The sequence below is a fragment of the Cuculus canorus genome, chromosome 8 (assembly GCF_017976375.1).
Source record: "Cuculus canorus isolate bCucCan1 chromosome 8, bCucCan1.pri, whole genome shotgun sequence".
NCBI classification, from domain to species: domain Eukaryota; kingdom Metazoa; phylum Chordata; class Aves; order Cuculiformes; family Cuculidae; genus Cuculus; species Cuculus canorus.
In genome coordinates this window covers 12,744,067-12,764,718 of record NC_071408.1, presented here as the reverse complement: position 1 = coordinate 12,764,718, position 20,652 = coordinate 12,744,067, and the positions used below count along the sequence as shown (strand labels likewise).

The following is a 20,652-nucleotide window of genomic DNA, read 5'->3' as shown; positions in this document are numbered from 1 at the left end:
AGCCTCAGCCTGGGATGTTTAATGCCAGCACAGATGTCGACAGCACAGGCCATGTGGACTCAGTGACCAGTCATTTTGTGGCCAAAGTGCATTCATTGTGCACCATATCTCCCTCCCTCCTTCCCTCCTTCCACAGAGCTAGCCAAATAGCAAGAGTCTGCTTTTGAAGTTGGAAGTCAGGTTTAGAATTTTAATGATATCCTGTGTCCCACAGCCTTTTATTTGGGGAGAAACTGCTCTAAATGACCCATTTTTCTTAGTATAATGATAATCATTACCAAGAGGAAAATGAGCACTGAAGCCAGGGACAAACGCAGGCACAGAGTAGGTGGGGTGGCTGATTCTGACTGGTAGAATGCTACATAGAGAAATAAAGCTTTTGTACTTAGAAGGAATGTAGAGATGTCTTTAAACATGCGTGTAAATTTGCTACAAATAAGGCACCGTGGGTTGAAACAGAGAGCAAGAGAGAGGAACCATAAATATTTTATCTCCTTGGCAATAAGCTCCAGCACAGCAAACTGTGACATCCTCCTGGGGCAAAGGACACTTGCTTATGCTGTCAAACTGGGAAGCAGCATCTACCAGTTTCTGTGCAGCCTCTGTGCTGAGCCTTCCTCCTTGCCTGTGACCTGGCAGCGAGGAGCCTGGGAGCTTCCCCACCAGTGGGGACAGTGCTCCTGTCCCTGCCCACTTGCCCTCCTGGCTCACACCACTGCATAGGTGAATGTGACAAGCAGGTTCTTCCTTGGATATTTTTTCTTTTTTTTTTTTTTTTTTCCCCCGCAGGAGGCAAAGAATTCATTAGTGAAGAAAGCCTGAAAAACCAACAGCTCATGCAGTTGAACAGCCCAATCCAAACAGGCCCTGGGCTGAACAAGCATCATACATCTCTGCACAATGGGATGCTGCCTAACCCACAGATCAGACCCTGGCAGGGGCACCACACAGGTGTTTTGGCTGGGCCACTGGTGGTCTGAGCTGCGGGAGGTGTACAAAAGTGTCCCCAACCGGCTGACACTATGGGATAGATGCAGGGGAGGGGGTGCCAGAGATCCTGACCAAGATTTACAGGTTTTTACTTCAAATTGCACAGGACATGCACCCTGACCCCTTCCCAGCTGCATGCTGGCTGTCGTGCATGCAAGGGGCTGCAGCAGTCCAGCACGTCTCAGGTCTGGCTCCCAAGCATCTTGGAGCATTGCTGAGTTGCTACCTGGGAGGTGGATGGAGGACCTTTGGGAGGGCAACAGTGTGAAAATGCAAATCCCTCCCACTGGGAGCTGTACAGTAGTTCATTAGCAGTGTGGGACACAGCACAGGTGATCCTCCTTGTGAAGGTGATGAGACCCGAAGCCTTCATCAGACACACTCCTGGAAGATCAGGCATTTGTAGTCTGTAAGCCTTCAGGCTCTACTGAATGGAACACTGTTGCCATCCAGGGCCACGGACCAGAAGGTGCTCCTTTCACTGTGCTTCTAGGTGCTGGAGGAAATTTGAGGAAGTAGGCTTGGTCACGACTTTCCATGAAACCTTGGAAGTCCTTTGCCTTCAGAGCAGGAGTCAAAGCCCAGCTGCTTGCTGGAGATGAGGTTAGGCTGAACACACTGCAGATTGCCTATTGCTGCATGAGGGTGCTGCAGGAATTGCTGTGGAGAGTTGTCCTTGAGAAGAAGTACAAAGCACCTCATTTAGTGTCCATACTTCAGTCTATAAGTCATCAGCTTCTAACCATGGTGTTCAAATAGCTAAGTAATTCAATTAGGTGTAACACAGGGAAAACCTATAAACATGTAATTGATTGGGAGAGAGTTCTGATCCCATGTAGTTGATCTCTTCTGAAATAGCCTGTAGCAGCCCTTCTGCTGGCTCGTATGCCAAGAATGTAGTTGGTTAGGTCTGTGAGTGATAGAAGAACTCTGGCCTCTGGATACTGGAATTGAATTGGACACAAACAAGACAGATTTTATTAGATTTACTAGGTGGCTGGTAGAAGTAAGGCTGGAAATCAGAGGAAGAGAAATGTCTCCCTGAGGACCTCTATCTGGCATTATTTTTTTTTTAACTGTATTGAAATGGGTGCAATGTTTATCTCCCAAGCCACGTCAGAACAGCAGATACCAGCGTCACCCCACCCCATCAGCTGGGACACACACAGGATGGGAAGGGTCCCTCCAAGCTTGGTGTCTGCCTGCTGTCCTCCTGAGCCTAACAAGCATGGCACACCATCCTGTAGAGTGCCTGTCCCAGGAGGACCCAACAGTGGCATGGACTTGAATGATGGAGAGCAAATTTAGAGCAGAGTCCACTGAGGGCATCTCCATCTCCACTGCACCAGCAAGCCCTACCATGACTCAAACGTGATTTAAGACCACACAAGTTAAAAGCTGTCTACTGGAGAATATGCCATCAGGAGTTCTAATCCTGATAATATTTCATGCTCTCCAGCAGTGAGCTATTGCCATCAATAATTAACATTGGACCAGCAAAAGTAAATTCAAGTGCAAGGCAAGCGTCCCTTGAATTTGCAAGTCACCCACTGGTTCTCTCTTACTTGCAGTCCCTGCCTTACTGAGGTTTGAGGTGAGCTTTCTGGCACCTGGATTGAGCCCAAACACAGGATATTCTTGGTGAATCTTTTATAGGGGTATGCCCAAGGTCCTCTACCTGCTCACAAGTCACTTCACTGTGGAGAAAAAATAGCTGAGATGTCTTCTCATCTCATGGTGAATTGGCTCAGCTGCAAATGCAACAACCTGAGCAGCTCCACGTCCGTTTTGGGGGAAGCCCATCACCCATGCAGGGCAAATGGGTACCTTTAGCCCTGGGTAGGCAGCAGCATGAAAGGTGTCACCAGAGGATGAGGCGTATTATCACAGGAGAGGGTCTGTCTCAGGAAAGTCTCTGCTGGTGCACAGATAGGGGAATAAACCCTGTGGGGAGCCCCCTGGCCATCGTCACCAGGACTCAAGGCGGCTTGGGAGAACAGGCAGCAGCAAGATTATCCCAAGAATTAACTGAATCCTCCTCATCTCTGCCGCTAGTTCTTACAGCAGCTGAATGCTGGCATCTCAGGAGGGAGAGAGTTTGCGGGGAGTTTTGAGGTGGCATTGCAGGCAGCCCAGTTGTGTAGTTGGGGAGAGGGTGGCTTTGCCAGGCTCCGCAGGAGCCAGCAGACTTTTTTTTTTTTTGTCATAGGCATTGGTCTCTGCTTCTCCATTCCATCAGAGTGGCCATCAGCTGCCTTGTGTTAATTAAGAGAAGAACAGTCACTCTTAATCAAAGGATAGACTGTTAGCAGCAGGAGTGAACTGCCCATCTCATGCTGTACATGCTGTCCAGCTCATCCTACCTCCTCTAACCCTCAGCACAGGGAATAAGAGGGTCTTAATTGTTTCTCTCCAATTGCTACCTGGTTGCAGTGTGTCACCACAGCCTGCAGGAGATGTCACTTGGGGCTGGCAGGTGAGCTAGTTCGTCTCCACAGGTGCCTCCTTACCTACACAGTTCTGAAGCTAATGTCTCAAGCACTTAGGCCCTCTTTTCACTTGGGGAAACAAGGCAGAAGCTTTCTCATGACAGCAGGACACATGTTTATTCATGCTGTCCTTCCACCCTAGCACAAAACTTCCTCTGGGAGCTGGTGCTGCACCTCCCAAAAGCCATTGAGTGCAGAAAGAGCTCAATACCTTCAGTATCAAGTAGTAGGGGTCTCTAGGACTGCAGCTTGAGAGTCAAGGCTACTGCACTCCCAGCTGTTCCCTTTTGAGGTTGCTCTGGTTTATATGCATTAGCCACTTGCTGCCCAAAGCCTTCCCTTGCATTATGTGGGTGAGGGAGGAGGTAAGAGGATAGATTCCTTAGCTGCTGCCTTTAGTCTGATGTCCAGTCTGGGCCCAGGTCAGAGAAATCAGCAGGTGCCTCTTTGCCCAGGTGTCTAGAAGAGAAGCTGCAAGCCAGCACCTCATCCCTTCAGCCACCTACTGCAGAATCATCCCTGCCTATAAACACTCTGACATAGGCAGGAGATGCCTGCAGAGCTCAGATTCATCTTCTCTGGGATACAGTGGAGTTCTGCCCCAAAGCTCCCAGCAACCTCTTTCTCGCCAAGCATGTTTCCAGCACCAGTGAACTTCCATCATTCTCCTATTTATAGCTTCACACACCAGCTTCCATTTTCTTTTCTTTAGCCAACTCTCTCTCAATCATGCCTAGATGCGCAAGGGGCAGCCAGAGCCACTTGGCTCTCTCAGGCACCTTGTGCTGCCACAGCAGTACTGAGAGCACTCTAGTGTGGTGGGTAAGGGCACTGAATGCGTTGCTGCCAGGAAAATTTGTGCCTCCCTGCAGGCACCTAGGATAGTGAAGGCAGGGGCCAACAAGAGCAGGGAGCATTTCCATCCTCCATCTATGGGGATTTCCAGCATGCAGTGGGGGAGAGCATCTCTGTAAGAGGTTGTGCAATGGCTCCATGTTTTCCTTTTCCCCAATACTGATAATATGAGGTTATTAGAGGATTTAGCAGTGATTAACACATAAAAGTACAGAGTCAAGCTATTGAAATCGGGTCGAAGTTTTATACTCCTGGTCTGGCTTGATCCTGGTGTTTGCATTTATGCCTATTAGCATAGAGGAAAATCAAAGTCTGGGCTTTGCTTGCAGGTGAAACTTGTGACCAGTTTGGTTAGATCTATCTATCTGGGGAGGTACCAGTAAGGGTCAAAGTTGGTGGTGTATTGTATTCTTGTTAGATCATCTGTGCAATGCAAATTGCAGGTGCCTGGGTGCACCAAGTCCCTGGTCACTTGTGTGATGTGATTTGCCCCAGCAAAAGGATCACACAGCTCCTGCAGCTGAAACTGAAATAGTTTCCCAGGCAGTGGATGACAAGTCCTGCTTGGGGAACTGTCACTGGTGACCTAGCTAGGAGACCAGCAAGGGTGTTTTGTTTTATCTACCACTGGCACACTGGGGGGTGGACTGGAAACACCTGTGGAGTAAACACTTCATATCTAACAGCATCTTTGTGTGCTTCTCCCACAGTGACAAATGCACACACAGCCAGACAGTGCCCTGGTTTTTATGCCCAAACCAACAAACCACAGGGGATTTTGACACTTAAATCTGGGGTCCAGATCAGAAGGAAAGCTTGAAGATCCACCAAACTTGAAAATACCAAGCAGTTCTTCTAAAGGAATATCACTTTTTGCTGGCAAAATGGTGAATTGTTTTGGTAGTGTCAAAATATAGTATTATAATTTAATGTTTTATGAACAAGACAAAACGAATCATTTACCTTCTCTGAACATTATGTTTAAATATCCAAAATAGCTAAAAAGCCTTTTTATTTTTTTTGACATGTCTGTCAAATACCATGAAACTCAGCGTGTTTATGAACTGGGAGATAGATGTTCATGGCAACTCCGACTGGCTGCGTCAGCGGGGAGCCCTGGATAGGACAGCTACTGGGGACAGGGCTGTGGGCACAAAAGGCCATCTGTCCTATGCAGGGCTCTGCTTTGGGCAAGCAGCTGTTCCAGACACTGTCACAAAAATGATGTGATTGAGAGGCTGGGTTTTATATTTTTCCTACTCAGGCAACACATCCGATACTTTCTGATTGACATTCTTTTTGGGAAAAGAGGTGAGAAATGAGCCCTCCAAGAGATTCAAGGGGTTTGCAGGATGAGAGTGCAGTAGATGCACTAATTGGTTTAAGCAAGAGCTGGTTTCATTTGCCAGCCCTGCTGCACTGTTTATTTTGGGCAGGTTCTGAGAACAGTTTGCGGCTCTTTCCCCATTTCACTGTGCCTACACAGTAAGTTATCTGTAATCATTAGTAAGTGGGCTGTTTCCTCCTTCAGACACAATTAGTGGGTGGGGTCTGGAAAAATCTTCCTCAATCTCATTTCCTTGTCAGGATGCACTTGAGATGCCAGTACTGCCTCGGAGGAGGCAGGGCAGCTGCTGCCCAGAAGTGACCTTCCCCATTTCCCGGAGTCTGAGTGTCCCCCATCCCCCATCCGTCAGTCCCCAGGGACTGCCCGGGGGGGGGGCGGGTGAAATCACAGCCTGCAGGTCAGTGAACCTGATCAAGACACCCACCAGCACTGATTTTCAGCAGGGTGAGGCAGGAAAAGGCAATGGCATGGGGACAACATGATTTATAGTTTCTTAGTCAGAGGAGAACTTGGTTCCCTTGTAAACTCCATCCTTATGCAGTGCACAGAGTTCACGAATAATTCAGTGGGTCACAAAAAGCATAAGCAATTACAGCCGCTTCCCAGCCTTAACCTCTCCCAAGAGCAGGTCACTTGGCTATTACTGGGTTGCTCACTGATGCACAGTTGGCTGTTGGTGAGCAATGCCATCACCAGAATGGCTCTGCTGGAGCCTGCTTTCAGCCCCCGCAAAACATAGCTGTACCTTGTCCTGCCCTGTGCTGGGGACAGTGCCATGACACAGAACATGGTGGGGTGGACACTGCCAGCTGGGGACAGGGAATGTGTGGAAAAGGGCTTTGTGGAGCTGCAGTGCTTCATATGGCTGAAGGACTAGGTAAAGGGAAACTTTGGATTTACGCTTGGGAAAGCGGGAATAAATCAGAGCAATTAAAGTGCAAATGAAGCTTTAAGCAATGCGGCATCCTAACTGCCTTGGAAGCACATTGTGTATACTTTTGCTTAGCTCACTCCCTCTTTTATTCATAGGCAGAACTCAAATCACTTTAATTTAAACTAATTTTCCAGGTGGAGCCAGGGTTCAGGAAGTGCTTGCCAGCATTAATGAGGCTGTGTATTAACAGTGGCTCCACAAAACCTCCGGACTTGCTTGCAGCCACTTGCTCCCCAGACCTGGGAGATGGGGTTTGTGCAGGTGTATGGGGATGCTGGTGGCTTCTTGCACCTGCATAACTCTCCAGTGTGGTGCCTGGTGCTATCCCAGGCGCTGGCAGGCACGGATGGTGAGCAGAGGCAGGAGGAGATGCAGGAGGGCAGTGGTTGTGGGTGGCTGAGGGTTGCAGATGCCAGCAATGGCAGAGCTGTCATAATTAATTACACTGCAATGAGCCACTGGCACTGCACAGTTTAATTTTCTTCCAAACTGGCTGGGCTGGTGGTGAAGCAAGGCTGTGACTGCACATTCTCAGGTAACCACAGGTGCTTCATAGCAGCTGGGAAGGCTAGAAAAAACAGGTAAAAGACCAAGAAGTAACTCCCTAGCAGAGCAGAGGCATTACAGTATAAGGGCAGGAGCTGGCTGCACCTCTGCTGCTTGTTTTCCCACAGTCTAGAGGCAGCAGGGCAGAGATGAGTGTGCAAACACTGCACTTCAATTTGGGTTTGGACCCACCTGCAGGACCCCAAGTTTCCCCAGAAAATCACAGCCGCTCCCCCTCATTACCACCGCAGCTTCTCCCACTTGCAGGGACACTGGGAAGGGGCAGGTGTGTCTAGGAAATGGGGTGTTCCCATGCAAGAGGAGACTGGGCTGGGAAATAGGGTGTCCCCGTGCCAGCCCTGAGATGGAGAGGGGACATGCTGATGCTGCCTCTCCCTGTGCTGTGCTGCCAGACTTCACTGGTGCAGCCGGACACTGTCCTTGGGTTGCGTGCCACCACCTGATCACAAGCTGCTGTGGGTGTTATCAAGTGGGTTTGCTCACTCCAATGCAAGCGATGGAGCTGTTTCCATAGGATAGTGGTAGAGGAGAATATGCAATTAGAGACTGAATTTTGTCCTGGTAAGGAGGCCCATAGTCACCAATGCCTGCTCATGGGAGCCCTGGTACCGAGTGGGATGCAAAGGCTGCTAGCTCCCTTCCTGTAGGAAGCTGCTGGTCTGGCTCACTGGCATCCGTAACACTCTGAGCTCATTACATTCAGATGAGCTGCCTTTTATTTACAAGAATTCTTGCAGGAAGAAAAGTTTTGTGAATACTTGTCTAAACAAATATTTGGCTCAGATATGCTCTTGTGGCTATCTGATGTGCTCTTTTTCTTGTTTATACAACACATTTCTGAATGTGCTGACAAAGACAGTAATTTAAATTTTATCAATCAAGATTTCCCAGATTAATGACTGTTTACTTACTTGCTTTTTTAAATAGACTTTTTTGAGGAGAGTTCTATGTGCCTCTGCCTTGGTAGGATGGCCACACATCACACAGAACTGGAAGCTCTGCTCCTAGGTTAGGCAGAGACTTCTGTATTTCCATATAGTGACAATGCTGGGGCTGCAACAGATGGGGAAAATGCCAGCTATTGCACAGCTGGAAAACAAGAGGAGCTTGCACCCCAGCAAGTGCTCGGAAACTTTGCAAAATGCAAGAAAGTTCCTTGTCCTTGTTAATGTAGGATTTAACCCAAGAGAAAGCAGCACTCGTGCTCTGTGATTCAGCTCGTCTCTGCAATCCTCTGTCTCTGCTCTGAAGGGTCACTGTAAAAAATGAGCATGTTTATCAAACCTACTCCAACCTGCCATGAATCATTCTGGAGCAGAGAGGAGGGAAGAATCCTCTGCTTGAGCATATTTTTTGCTGAAAACAATCTGCTCAGCGCTGGTGGTGAAAGACTTGTTTGCTGCTGTTGTAAAACACCATGAATTAATATCATCCAGTGTCCTAGGTATTCACTATTATTTTTACATGCCAGCTTTCCTTGCTGTGCGCAAGTCTAGTAGTGGACTCAGAACAACAACTTGGGTGTCCTAGCTGGAGCAGCAGTCTAAGTCCCCTGCTAACATTTGCTGAGCACCACGTCCTCACATCCTTTGAGAACACATCCTTTGAGAACCAGGACACAGGTACACACATCCCTAATGTCCACCTACTCAGGCACATGTTAGGGCTGGTTCTAACTCATCTGGCTTCCCAAGTTTTCATTGTTCTTCCCTCCCAGAAGCAGGAGAGAATACAGCTTTTATTTAAATCAGGTCCCATAAACTTAAGCAGCTTCGCCGTGCAGGTTTTTTAAAGGCTTAAAATTCCTTAGACTTCTCTTCAGCCTTCACCACTGCCTCTCTCCCTAAAAGACGAGAGAGCCCAGGTTTGCATGTGTCCTCATTAAGCCAGCTGGTGGTGAGCAGAAGCAGAGCCACTGTGTCCTTCTGACAGCTCCTGGGGCTCTCCCTGGGTCCTGGTCCCCTTACTGCAAGCAGAGAGGCCCACGCTCCCTAAGGCATGGGCAGCCAAACTGCATGCATGTGCCGGGTTCAGCTCAGCACCTTTGCAGTCTTCCAAATCCAGATCTAGGCTCAGCCTAACCCCAGCAGAGGAGTTGGTTAAGGAATGCTTGCAGACCCAGCAGCATGGCTGTGTTCACCCTGGAGATATCTCCAGGGCCATCATTTCCACTGAGGTGCTGAGTGTGGGTTGCATGGGAGATGAGGATCTTAAGGCAGACATGATCACAGTGGCCAAGTTCCACAGGATCATATGGGGCGAACTGTAGGGGGATATGTAGAGTCAAGCACTTTCTTCACAGGGAGCTGCTGTGCATGTAGGGTTAGATGTCACACAACTTGTGGTGGGTATCTCTGACCATGATTGTTATCTGTCTCTACTCTGTGTAAGGAGTTTCATAGTACTATTGAGTGCACTGGGACCTGTCCACTGACTGGGAGTCTAGGTCCTGCTCAGAGAAGATTAATGAACGAATCATGCAAGCACAGCCTGGTGTGAAGGAGCTGTTAGCCCTGAGCGGCTCAGCCAGTCCAGAAAGCTGCTGGGACCTCATGCCTCCCTAGGGACAGCTTTGCTCCCCACTTCCCTGCCATGGCAGGGCCAGTCCAAGCCCCATGTGTCTGCCCTAACCTCACCCCTACTCAAGGAGGGATGTTCTCAACACCCTGTGAGCTGCTTTACCCCCTCCACTGCTTCAGCCCTGGGCGAGGGTCTGGCAGCCCACCACACTAAGCACCTCTTCACACTATGTTGGGTGTCTGTACATGCAGTAAGAAAAAAAATCCCAGAGCCCTCTCTGAAGAGCTCACCTTTATTTATTCCATGTTGGAAGCTGACTACTTTCTTCCTCAATAACTGGTAAAACCCCACAAAGCCATAATTTAGCAGAACTATGCCAAGGCTGGGACATCTGCAGAGCATATGGGTCCTTTTCCCTGCTGCAGCTGGGAAACAGCTGGGCTGGGGCACCTGGAGCAGAGATGCCAAGGCCCCAGCTATGGTAAACTTGTGATGTTATGGGAGCCATGTGGACCTGCCTATCTCCACCTGGGTTATGCTCCAGCTTTCTTTGCAGGAACGCCCAAGGCTTGAGCTTACCAAGAGGTTTTGGATGGAGAATGCTTGTGTAAGGTCTGCATGCTGTGTTTATGTGCAGGATACCCTTGGTTGTGTTCACTATCAATGAAAAGCAGTGCTGTGTTAAGCCATGGACAGGGCACAGTGGTGGGATGGTGCCTGATGGGAGCCTGGTTCGTGTTGCAGTGTGGTGCGAGCTGGGAGCAGTTACCATCCTCACCGTCCTATGTCTGGCACGTAAAGGGTCCCTAACATCTATTCTCTGTCATCTTTTCCAGGATGGAGGGATGTGCGTACAGCTGGAAGCAGCAGGAGCACAGCACAGCCCTCTGAGGATAGGTGTGAAGGTGGTTCCCTGTGAAGACACAGTGGGAGCCCCCCAGAGGGAGGAGTGTGGGGTCTCACTGGGAAGAGGAGAGCTCCACTTCCTGCCTTGCCAGCCAGGTCTGCCTGCTACCCCATCGCCTACCACGTTTCCAGGGATCTGTACCAGGATTTCAGGCTTGGAGCCTGGAGGTGCATTAGTGCCATAGGATTGTTGGAGAGCTTGGCTATGATGGGGGACCTGCCGTGGAGGAGGGACATCCCTCCATGAGGTCCTGCATGCCTGTGAGCCCTGGCTGCTGGTGGCAGTGGCTGGGCTGCTCAGCTAGCCTGAGTCTCGGGCAGAGCCACGGTGCTTGCAGAGCACAGCTTGCAAAAGGCAAAGAGCTGGGGTAGGGTCTGCAGGAGTAGCCCAGAGCCCCAGGAGAGACGGGCTGCCAGCTGAGCCACTGCTTCTCTGCGAACCTCTTCCTGGGGCTGGGGGACAGAGCTTGATCTCCAGGCTCACTGCGGATGTTCTCCTGTGCCCCGCTAGCAGGACTGCTCTCCTAGTGCTGGTGTGGAGGGAGGTCTACTCGTCCCACCATGGTCCTGCCACCACCTGACAAGCGCCACGTCTGTCTGACCACCATCGTCATCATGACTAGCATGGCCTTCATGGATGCCTACGTGGTGGAGCAGAACCAGGGGCCCCGCAAGATTGGTGTTTGCATCATTGTGCTGGTGGGGGACATCTGCTTCCTCATTGTGCTGCGGTATGTGGCAGTGTGGGTTGGGGCAGAGGTGAAGACAGCCAAGCGGGGCTATGCCATGATTCTCTGGTTCCTCTACATCTTCGTCCTGGAGATAAAACTCTACTTCATCTTTCAGAATTACAAAGCGGACAAGAAGAACTTGGAGACAGTGGCCAGGAAAGCCCTGACCCTGCTTCTCTCTATTTGTGTGCCGGGGCTCTATCTGGTGCTGGTGGCCTTGGATAGCATGGAGTACATACGGACTTTTCGGAAGAAAGAGGACTTACGGGGGCGCCTCTTCTGGGTGGCCCTCGACCTGCTGGATATATTGGATATCCAAGCCAACCTGTGGGAACCACACAGGACCGGCTTGCCCATCTGGGCAGAGGGGCTTATGTTCTTCTACTGCTACATACTCCTCCTGATCCTGCCTTGTGTGTCCCTCAGTGAGATCAGCATGCAAGGGGAGCACATTGCGCCACAAAAAATGATGCTCTACCCTGTCCTCAGTCTGGTCACCATTAACATCGTTACCATCTTCATCCGGGCCATCAATATGATCTTGTTCCAGGACAGCAGGGTCTCTACCATCTTTATTGGCAAGAATATCATCGCAATTGCCACTAAGGCATGCACCTTCCTCGAATACAAGCGGCAGGTAAAGGAGTTCCCCCAGAATGCCATTGCACTGGAGCTCCAGCAGAACTCCCTCTCCCACAACCAGACCATCCACAGCACACAGGGCATCCCTCACGAGCCATCACCCACCAGCGAGATCCTTGACACATGAGGGATCACCCCCACCCAAGCATTGGTTCAAGTGCCAAGTGGAAGAGGGATGCTGCTCTCTTGCTGCATGGGGTGATTGCAACAGACAAATCCCAGTGGCAAAGGCTCTTCTAGGCACAAAACACCAACCGTGTTTTAATTGAGCTATGGAGTGTCCCCTAGATGTCTTCATCTCAGGTACAAACCTAGGAGTCCTCCAAACAAACCAAATGAACTTGCAAAGGACCTGAACCAGCTAACCCTCTCTCTCCCAATTTCTTCCCTCCCAAGCAAAGATCACAAAGGTTGTAATGTCCCTTTTTACTCCTCAAGCACCTCACCTTTACTCCAAGCCTGGAACGAAGATTTTGTTACTAGAGACTTTTTTATTGAGTTGGGACAGGGGCATAGGTGTATGGTTTGCAGGGCGGGGGTGGGGGGGGGGGGGGGGGGGGGGAAGGTTGGGATGTTTGAACCAGTAAAACCTGTGATTGTAGATGTGTCTTATCTTCAATGGTTGTGTTTACAATTTCCTGTTTATTATGGCTCCTGGATGTTCCTGGGCTGCCCTGGGGGCTGGTGTCCTTGCGATTGGTGGTGGGTGAGAGCAGCAAACCGTGTGGTGGGAAAAAGGGACGGAGGTCAGCATGGCTCCCCTGCCCTGGTACAAGGGGGACTGTGCCTCCACCAGCACACTGTGCTGCCTCTGCTGGGAGCAATATTTGACAAGCTAAAGCTAATCTAATGCTGGTGGTTTATGTATTTCATTCACTCCAAACAACTCAGCACAATATTTTTAGAAGAGTTTTTCTCTCTCTCCCTGCTGTTGCAAGCCTTTTTGCCTGCAGCAGCCAGTGCAGCCACCCTGGTGCCACTGGCACTGCTGCAGGCAGGCATGGGCACCCAGGAGAGCTTAGTTATAAGGATGGTGATGATGCATTTCACTCTGGCATCGAGTGTTTATAAAGAGAGCTGCTTTCCACAGCTAATATATTTTTAAATAAAATATTTAAAAATCAAACAAAAACAAAACAAAACAAAAAATCACAACTGGGAAGGACGTGCTGCCCAAGCAGGTGGCTGGACTTGGGGCTGGGCGCAGCATTCTTCTGCTGGTGTGTGTGGTGGCAAGGGGCTCGGCCAGCCATGGGAAGTGGGAGAGTAGGCAAGGGCCAGTCAGACAATAAAAGCCCCATGAGAGTAATGGCTTCTGGTGGTCTCTTTTCTGCCATTGTGGAGAGGGACAAGGGTAGCTCCCATACAGCCCAAATCACTTGTCTCCTATATCCACCCTGCCTGGATCCCCAAAAGGTGTCCCAAGGGGCTGTGCCCATGAAGGGCCATGTGCTCATTGAACAGTGGACACAGAAAGCAAATAAATCATGTTTTCAGCTGAAAGGCTGCCCCAGGAGTTTGAGCACCTCTCAGCTGCCTTCACCGGGGGAAGGCACAAGGGACAAGAGCAGAAAAGCTGCTCAGACACAGTGAAATGGGATATTTTTGCTTTTTCAAAATCAAACATTTAATGGAATGGAATTTAGATGGAATAAAATGGCTGATGTTCTTTACATTCCTCTTCCTAATTTCTCCTGACTCTGCTTACCAAATTTGACCTAAGTCCACACATTATTTTAGTCTCCATCTTTTTATCCCATCATGATCTGTCTGAAGCATTTCACCCAGTCCCAATCCAGCCTTCCAAATTTAGGACCAGCCAATCACAGCCCTGCCAAACTCTCCTTTGCACCCCTCTCGTTGAGGGATAACTTATGGGGGTGGTTTCTCTACCAGGAATAAATCCGCTGAGAAATAAACATATCTTTGCCAACAAAAGCAAACTTGCAATAGATATCACCAACTGGAAAAGTTTCTTCTTTGTTTCCTTCAGAGAATATGAGAGGAAGAGGGCAGGTGATTTAAAAGGCATTAGCAGAAATTAACTAAATTGCTAAATTATTCTGCAATACCTATGGAATTACATCTCTACTGCTGCCATTAAAATACATGCAATTAACATCAGTACAATTAACTCCAAAGTATCTAATAACATGCCACTCTTTTAGGTAATTAATTTATGAGCCTTTGTTTTACAGCCCTTCCCCAGAACTGAGTGGAGAAAAACCTGCAGGTGATGGAAGACCAGTGCTGCCGGCTCTGGCACAGAGCTGTACAGCCCGTGTGCTGGCTCAGGAAGCACCCAGCATCAGGTTGCATCTGCAGTGGTATTTTATCCCGGGGTAAAATAAATTAACTTACCTGGGGGTCACCCTGGGGGTTACTCTGACAGGTTGCTGCATGTAATTTTTTTCTGTCTCAGCCTGATAGTTTGTTCTCCAGCCGTCCCGTGTATTGGAATAAGTTAATATTCTCTTGAGCCTTATCTGTTGCAAAGGTTGCTTTGAGAGAGGATTTCTGTTTGTGCTCCCTGGATGGCTCAGGAGTCCCCCACATTGTTTTCCCTGGGGCTGCAACATCCTGCTTTCTTCTGGTGACGTCGTGGTGGTGTGATTGTGGAGAGTCGTGTCCTCAGGGAAAGGCTGCCCTGAGCCCCTGCATTACAAGCAGGAGTGGGAGGAGAGGTCCTGGAGGTGATGATCACCTGCGATGCCATGCACTGCATCACTCCTGTAAGGGACCTGAACTTGCTGGTTCTTGAAGCCCACTCTCTGGCAAAGAGAGGAAGGAGGAGCTTGTCTTTTGCTGTTCAACATCTCCTGGGGCTCTGTGTACGTTGTGTTCCAGCAACACAATCCTTTCTTTTCAAAGACATCTTGAAAGCAAGTGTTACAAGCCAGCCCCTCTGCAGCAGCAGCCAGATGAAGGCTGGAAAGCATGGGAAAGGAGGGCTAGATGGGAAAAACAGCATAGCAAGTGTCTGGGAACAGAGAGGAGAGCCATAGCAGCCAGCAGAGACCTTGGAGACACAGAACCAATGCAGCAGTGGAGGCACTGCAAGTGTTCTTTGCCTGGTGCTTGCTGAGATCAATGCAGGCTGCCGCTTTCTTCCTGAAATCTAGACCTTCCCAGCAGAGACAAGACCCCTGTGAGCAATGGGATGGGCAGGAGGAATCGCACGGTGGCAGTGATGGCGGTGGCTGTACTGGGTGACTGGCTTGCAGCCTGGCTGTTTGTTAGGGGAATGTGATATTTTGCCGTGGGCAATGAGAACTAAAGGATACAATTAAAAATAAATAAGCTGGAACTGAGCAATTTTTCAGTTTTCCCCTGAGAAGATGTGTTGGAAAAAGCTCCTTTGTGAAATGTGCAATCCTCCTGGCAAGCTATAGCCTCCCACCTGCTGAAGGAAAAGCAGCACATCAATAACGCAGAAGAAAGGATGCAAATTCCCAGCCCCCGCAGTGGACAACCGATGGGGCTCCATCCCTCACTGCCTTTAGAATCTAAACAGGCCAGGGGCACAGGGGAGCCCTTGCTCTTGGCAGAGAGAGGCCAGTGGTGCTCAGGGGCCCAACTGGTGCTGTCCTACCAGTTACCTACTGACTGGGCAGTGCTGAGATGAGTGTCTCATTCCAAGCCAAGTGGCAGCCTCTGTAGGAGCCAGTTCCACCCCACAGCTTGGAGGGGACACTAGGGCAATGGCATCCTCTGGACATGAAAAACTCAAGCCTCTCTGAGCCTTCCTATCAGACTGGTCCTGAAGGGCCGCGAATTGTCCTAGTCCTACACAGCCACAGACAATCTGCAATTGCTCCCTGGGGTGTGGGAATGGACTGGACTGAACCCATCCACTTCCCAAGTGCTGGAGAACTGCAAAACAGGAGCTCACAAGCAAGCAGAGCAAAGCGAGCTATACTATGCTTTTGTGAAGCATCGAACTTGGACAAATCCATCTGGGTCCTGCCCCCATGCCAAACATCTGGATGAAGAGGTAGCAATGGGCTTGAGCTGCCACATGCCTGACGCTGTATGTCAGAAGAGCCTTGACCCAGCTCTCATATTCCAACAGCCTTATGGTACCTGCAATACCTCCACCCTTTCTCACTGCCTCAGGCTGAACTTTATCCTCTTGGGAGCTTGCATCCAGCACTCAGAGGTACCTAGATGCTAGGATGACCTGTGCTACCGTGTACTCCACAGCCAAGGGTACAGGGAAGATGAATGGGGAATGAGCTCTAGCTTTTCTTTCCTGGAGTCCCGGCAGCTTTCAAGTGCCCTGCTCATCGTCTCATGGTCTCCTTTTGGCAGGTGAAAATATCGTAGGTTCATAGAGTGGCTTGGGTTGGAAGGGACCTTAAAAATCACCTAGTTGCAACCCCACCTGCTGTGGGCAGGGCATCTCCCACTAGACCAGGCTGCTCAAGGCCTCATCCAATCTGGCCTTGAATACCTCCAGGGAGGGACATCAACAACTTCCCTGGGCAACCTGTTTCAGTGCCTCACCACCATTTCTTCCTAATGTCTAATATAAATCTTCCCCCCTCCTATTTATATACATTCCCACTAGTCCTATCACTATATACCCTTGTAAAAAGTCCCTCCCCAGCTTTTCGTCAGGTGCTAGACTCTGAGGTGTCTCCCCGCAGTGTTCTCTTCTCTAGGATGAACAGCCTCAAATCTCTCAGACAGTCGTAATAGCAGAGGTGCTCCAGTCCTCTGATCATCTTAGTGGCCCTCCTCTGGGCCATTCCAACAGTTCCAGCTACGCTGGTTGCTTCCCTTCCCTGCCTGATTTCCTACATCTGGTGACTGAGTGCTCTTGTACTTTATAAAAAAACATCCTTAAATTTTTGCCAGATCTCTTCTGCTCCCTTGTCCCTGAAGACCATATCCCAGGGGGTCCTAACGAGTAACTCCTTGAGGAGCTGGAAGTCTGCTTTTCTGAAATTTAGGGTCCTGACTATACTCCTTGCTTCTCCCATACCCCTCAGGTCCTTGAACTCCACCAGTGCGTGATCACTGCACCCCAGGCTGCCTCCGATCTTGACATCAGTGATTAATTCGCTTGTATTAGTGATCATGAGGTCCAGTATTGTATCCCCTCAGGCAGGGGTGTCCATTACCTCGGCTAAGAAATGCAATGCACTCTAGGAGTCTCCTGGGTTGCCTACAGCTTGCCATGCTACTTTTCCAGCATATATCAGTGTGACTGAGGTCCCCCAGTACGATAAGAGCTTGCGAGCATGAAGCCTCCTGTAGCTGGAAGAAAAAGACTTCATAGGTAGGCTTTCCTTGATCAGGCGGCTTCAAGACTCCTTTTGCTGCCCTGGTCTTTTATTCTGACCCACAAGCTTTCAACTGGTTCATGGCTACTCTTCAAAGACAGCTCTTCACATTCCATCCATTTCCTGATATAGAGGGCAACACCTCCACCCCTACTTCTAGTTTAGAGCCCTGTCAATGAGCCCTGCAAGCTCCTGAGTGAAGACATCCTCCCCTTCTGAGAAAGGTGGTTCCCATCTGATTACCTGTATGACTGGTGCCATCTAGGCTAGCCCATTGTCAAAACCCCCAAAGTTACAATGGTGACACCATCCACAGAGCCTTGTATTAATAGGCTGGACCCATCTGATGCTTCCAATGTCACTGCCTGTAACTGGAAGGAGTGAGGAAAACATCAGCTGGATCCCAGATTCCCTCAGTAGCCATCCCAAGGCTGTAAAATCTCTTTTGATCACCCTTGGGCTATCTACTGAAGCTTCATCACCTCCCACAAGCTTTCAACCTGTTCCTGGCTAATCTTCAAAGACAGCTTTTCACACTCTATTCATTTCTGATATAGAGGGCAACACCTTCATCCCTCCTTTTTGGTCTATCCCTTCTGAACAGCCTATAGACATCGACAGCCACAATCCAGTCATGGGATTCATCCCACCAAATTTAAGTGATGGCAACCAGATCATAGCTTTCTAGCAGCATGGTAGTTTCCAGCTCCTTCTGTTTGTTTCCCAAGCTTCATGCGTTTGTATAGAGGCACTTCAGCTGGGCTGTTGGCCACATTGCCTTCTTAGTGGAACACCTCTTATTTGCTTTAAAGTGTTCCGTGGAAGTTTCCTTGCTGGCACTTAACTACCTCAGGCCCCCCCAGCTCATCTCCACAAGTCTTCAACTGTGCTGCAGCATCCCCTGCATGCCCAGGGGCAACTGATGGGAAGCCCATGCCAAAACCCCCTCTCTCTGCCCTTTGTGTGTCCTCCCGCAGCCTGTCATAGGTAAGCCTGATATTATTCCTCTCCCCCTTCACATCTAGTTGAAAGCCCTATCAATGAGCCCTGTAAGCTCCTGAGCAAAGACCCTCCTCCCCCTCTGAGAAAGGTGGCTCACATCTGATACCTGTAAATCTGGTGATGTCTAGGCCATAAGAACCAAAGAGCCCCAAAGTTATTATGGTGACAGCAGCAACGGAGACAAGTATTAATAGACTGGACCCATCTGATCCTTCCATTGCCACTGCCTGTAACTTGAAGGAGGGAGGAAAAATCACCTGGGCCCCAGATTCCCTCACTTGCCATCCCAAGGCCCTAAAATCTCTTTTGATCATCCTTGGGCTATGTACTACAGCTTTGTCACCTCCCACATAGAACAGCAGTAATGTGTTTTAGTCTGAGGGCCTTACCAAACTGGGGAGTTTCCTTGCAATATCCCTTACCCAGGCTCCTGAGAGGTAGCAGACTTCCCTGTGAGCAGGGTCTGCTTGACATATTGGACCTTCTGTTCCCCTCAGCAGGGAGCCTTCTACAACCATGACTTGCCTTTTCCTCTTCATGGCAGTTGCAGTAATAAGGGGGGGTGTCATTCTGGTCTTGACCTTGCCTCTGGTGTATATGAATTGCCACCCAAATTTTCATCTATTCAATCTTCCACAGCTGGAGCTTTGTATCCAGAGGCACCTGGGGAGACATGGCAGTGAGGGGATTCGTTTTCTGCCCTACTGGTGGACTTGCTTCCACTGACGATTTCCCTTTAAGTCCCTGCCTACATCCTGCTGGGGGGAGGATACCAAATCCCCTTGATTAGGGGCTTTTTCTGGCTGCTGTCTCTGTTCCTGTATCAGAGACCTCAGGATGTGGTTCCACCAGTCTCTCACTTGGACTTTCTAATGCTCCTTAGAGTCTCTACTTCTTCTCACAGCTCTGCCACCAAGCTGAGGAGATCTTCCACCTGCTTGCACCTTACACAGCTGTGGCCCCTGCTGCCCTCTGTTTCCAGTGCAAGCTGTGGGCACTCCTTAGAGCCTCAGAGCTGGACGGCTGCATGTTTTCCTGGGAGCTCAGTCTGGACTGATGTGGCCCTTCTGACAGGTGCCAATACTGCCATACTGGCTGGATACCATGGCTGGGCTAAATAATTCAGGCTATCTTTTTGACAACTTCAGTATGTAAGGACTTTTCCTCACCACCATAAGTAAAGTGCTTGATTTATACTCCTGAAAGCTTATTGCCTCCATAGTATTTTCCTTATCACTTAAATAGTCGAGAAAACATAAACAGAACAACATCAATGGGGAGAAGTTCTTAGATGCCAACTCCGCCATGGAGCAGTGAGGCCTGGGCCCTGTTTGTCAGGGCCAGAGAAGTTACACATGTGACAGGTTAGTATTAATCTGCAAGCTATCAGGTCCCAAGCTCAGATGCTGCTCCAAGGATGGCACCCGCTTGCATTGAGCAGGGTTTTTAATGCTGTGCTGAACAAGGTGCTGTAACTACCTCAGCAGCCCAGCAAAAGGAAGGAATGAAAGCAAATGAAGTTTTCTGGAAGAAGCTGTTTCTCAGAGCCTGATATAATGATGCTCATACCCATGATTACGTTTGCCCTATTCCCAGTTACTTTTCAAGTGTAATCAACCTCAAAGCATTCAAATGGAAAGCTTTCCCACTGCTTTCTGCTTCACACTGATGAAGACTTTTCCCTCCAGCTACAAGAGGCTTCACACTTGCAAGCTCTCATCATACTGGGGGACTTTAACCACCCTGACATGCTGGAAAAGTAGCACGGCAAGCTGTAGGCAATTCAGGAGACTCCTAGACTGCGCTGAATTTCTTAACCCAGGTAATCGACACCCCTGCCTGAGGGGATACAATACCAGACCTCACGATCACTAATACAAGTGAACTCATCAGTGATGTCAAGATCGGAGGCAGCCTGGGCCGCAGTGATCACGCTCTAGTGGAGTTCAAGGATCTGAGGGGTATGGGAGAAGCAAGGACCCTAAATTTCAGAAAAGCAGACTTCCAGCTCCTCAAGTAGTTACTGGGTAGGGCCCCCTGGGATATGGTCCTCAGGGACAAGGGAGCAGAAGAGATCTGGCAAACATTGAAGGATGCTTTCCATAAAGTGCAAGAATGCTCAGTCCCAAGGTGTAGGAAATCAGGCAAAGAAGGGAAGAGACCAGCGTGGCTGAGTTGAGCCCTGCTGATCAAGCTGAAGAGCAAGTGGGAACTGCAGAGGTGGTGCAGGCAGGGACAGGGAACGTGGGAAGAGTATAGGGACACTGCCTGGTTGTGTGGGGATGGGGTCAGGAAGGCCAAGGCACAGCTGGAGCTGAACTTGGCAAGGGAAGTGAAGACTAACAAGAAGGGCTTCTACAGGTACGTCAATCAGAAAAGG

The 20,652-nt window shown here is 49.5% G+C and overlaps 1 protein-coding gene across 3 annotated transcripts in view; it reads left to right on the top strand.

Annotated features, from left to right (window-relative positions):
• Positions 1–12,507, top strand: part of TMEM121 (transmembrane protein 121) — a 35,210-nt gene extending 22,703 nt beyond the window's left edge. For all 3 annotated transcript variants that reach the window (XM_054073842.1, XM_054073843.1, XM_054073844.1), the window contains exon 2: positions 10,540–12,507. In XM_054073842.1, the coding sequence (XP_053929817.1) occupies positions 11,171–12,109 (939 nt within the window). In that variant the 5' untranslated portion in view covers positions 10,540–11,170 and the 3' untranslated portion in view covers positions 12,110–12,507. The remainder of the gene's footprint in view (positions 1–10,539) is intronic.
• Positions 12,508–20,652: the final 8,145 nt, after the last annotated feature.